Here is a 2,215-nt window from a genome sequence, read left to right as displayed (position 1 = left end):
GGTGCAACCAGCCCTGAAAGCCTCCAGACACTAAGACAATAGAAGGATTCAGATGTGAGTGGGAGTTCAGACTGATTTCTGCTCTAATCGAATGATAAAGCCAGCCGCAGAGAATGATTTCTCACTGTTCTGGGTAGTCCTGTGAAGGTAAACGAATGAAGCTAAATATTGGAAAAGAGATTTACTTTGTCAGTGAGGGACAGTTTGGCAGGTAGAAACAACACTCGTGACCTACTGTTGACCTGAAACAGAAAATCATTAGTGAACCTTTGGAATTTACGGGAATGGTTGTAGATTGGAGGAACAGTGACTGCTTATCTAAATTACAAAACTGATGTTCTTTTGCAATTCTCTCTTTTCTCATTGGCCAAGGAAACCAAGCACTGTAGATGATTCCTCACACCAGCTTTTAAATATGGGAACTCCAGCGAATTTAAGCAATGGTCCTTGTTTGTCTCTACTTCAGATGAAGAATCCTGTGGTATTTCAAACAAGATGAAGACAGTGGCAACTGTTTGTTTCTTATTGTTCCATTGCAGTACTGTTTCCAGGGCTTTAACCCGGGAGTATTATTTCGGTATTAGGGAAATCAATTGGAATTATGCTCCAAGTGGCAAAAATATAATTGCTGGCATAACAATCGACAAGGATGAGTGAGTATATATGAATCTCAAGTAAACTCGGAGTTGTGCGAAATCTGATTTACAAAGGCCAAAGACGGTGGAACATTTGAACGAGGAAGATAAACTAACAATTTTACATTTGACAAGACTGGGCAAATAAGTTCTATTGTATGCATGAATCCTTTACTTGAAATCAGGAGTTTAGAACTGTCAGGGATGATCTTGTTGAAACATTAAAACTTTAGAGGCCTTGACGGGATATTTTTGAGAGACAGTTTCCTGTGTTTGGACAGTCACAGTCACAGGACAAAGGACTTGTTCATTTTAAACTGAGATTAAGATTTCTTCACGCAGGGGAATTGGAATCATTTGGAATTTTCCACCTCGGAGAGATTGGATGTGACATCTTTCAGTATATTCAAGTCAGATTTTTAAGTATTAAGGGAATCACGAGATACAGGGAAAAGTCAGGAAAGTGGAAAATCAGCCATTATCTTACTGAACGGCCAAGCTAGCATAAAGGGTTAAACCCTATTTAAGCTCCTATCGCTTATGCTCTCAGGGACAGGACCTCAGAGACTTTTACATGCCTAAAATAATAAAAGTCTTCCTCTGCATGTTCCATGCACCATCTCCCTCATGAGCAAAAATCGAGGAGCTAATTTCCTGTGATTTTTCCTGCTTGAGGAAATAGTAATTGCAAGGATTTGCTTTCCACTATCTGCTCGTTTTGGAGTGTGTAATTTGGTGTACAGGTCAGGCAGTTTGTTCTGTCCAGCTCAGGTCAGCAAAAATCTGTAGTAATAACTATCAGTGACTGAAAGCTGGTGACTCAAAGTGCTTTAGTTACACTAGGGCCTGCTCTTTGAACCAACTCTGAATTTAGCCTTGTGCCTAATGCTCTCTGTGCCAAGAATTAAAGCCAGTGCAATGATCAGTATTTTAAAAAAAATTAACCTATTTTTCTAATCAACCTGTTCAGAGACATTATTATACACCTCTGGAGTAGGTGGGACTTGAACTTGGGCCTCCTGGTCTGGGGTAGGGACACTGCCACTGTACCACAAGGGCAACTTTGTTTTTAATTCTAAAAATATACTTCATTCATATACATACATAATCACTAAAGCAGTTCGGTTCTGCACAGTAGCATATAAAGAAACAAACAAACACTGGAGTTTGGCTACATCCAACAAGCAAATCCGAGACATTAGTTACTTGTACAAAGCTATATTTACATATTTTTGAGGCATCAATGATGACTAATGATCAATACCAGGAATGAGGTGCCACATTGTTAAAATGTACTGAGCAACACCAATAGGATGGCTTAGATGATAGGTTTATTGTATGCTCAATGGCTTAAGTGTGGCTGTACAATAGAGGCCAGGAGCTTATATTTTATCAGAGAGAGTAGGAACTGCAGATGCTGGAGAATCCGAGACAACAAGCTGGATGAACACAGCAGGCCAAGCAGCATCATAGGAGCAGAGAGGCTGACGTTTCGGGCCTAGACCCTTCATCAGAAAAGGGGGAGGGGAAGGGGGTTTTGAAATAAATAGGGAGAGAGTGGGAGGCGGATAGAAGAGGGA

General features: G+C 40.4%; 1 protein-coding gene across 1 annotated transcript in view; it reads left to right on the top strand.

Annotated features, from left to right (window-relative positions):
- The first annotated feature begins 407 nt into the window (after positions 1 to 407).
- The window catches only part of LOC109923036 (ceruloplasmin), a 62,886-nt gene continuing 61,078 nt past the window's right edge, over positions 408 to 2,215 (top strand). Inside the window, exon 1 of the mRNA XM_048604785.1 lies at positions 408 to 653. Coding sequence (XP_048460742.1) covers positions 496 to 653 — 158 coding nt within the window. The 5' untranslated portion in view covers positions 408 to 495. The remainder of the gene's footprint in view (positions 654 to 2,215) is intronic.

Source organism: Rhincodon typus, chromosome 13, assembly GCF_021869965.1.
Source record: "Rhincodon typus isolate 14 chromosome 13, sRhiTyp1.1, whole genome shotgun sequence".
Lineage (NCBI taxonomy): Eukaryota > Metazoa > Chordata > Chondrichthyes > Orectolobiformes > Rhincodontidae > Rhincodon > Rhincodon typus.
The sequence above is the reverse complement of the archived record's forward strand: the minus strand, read 5'-3'. Positions and strand labels throughout refer to the sequence as shown.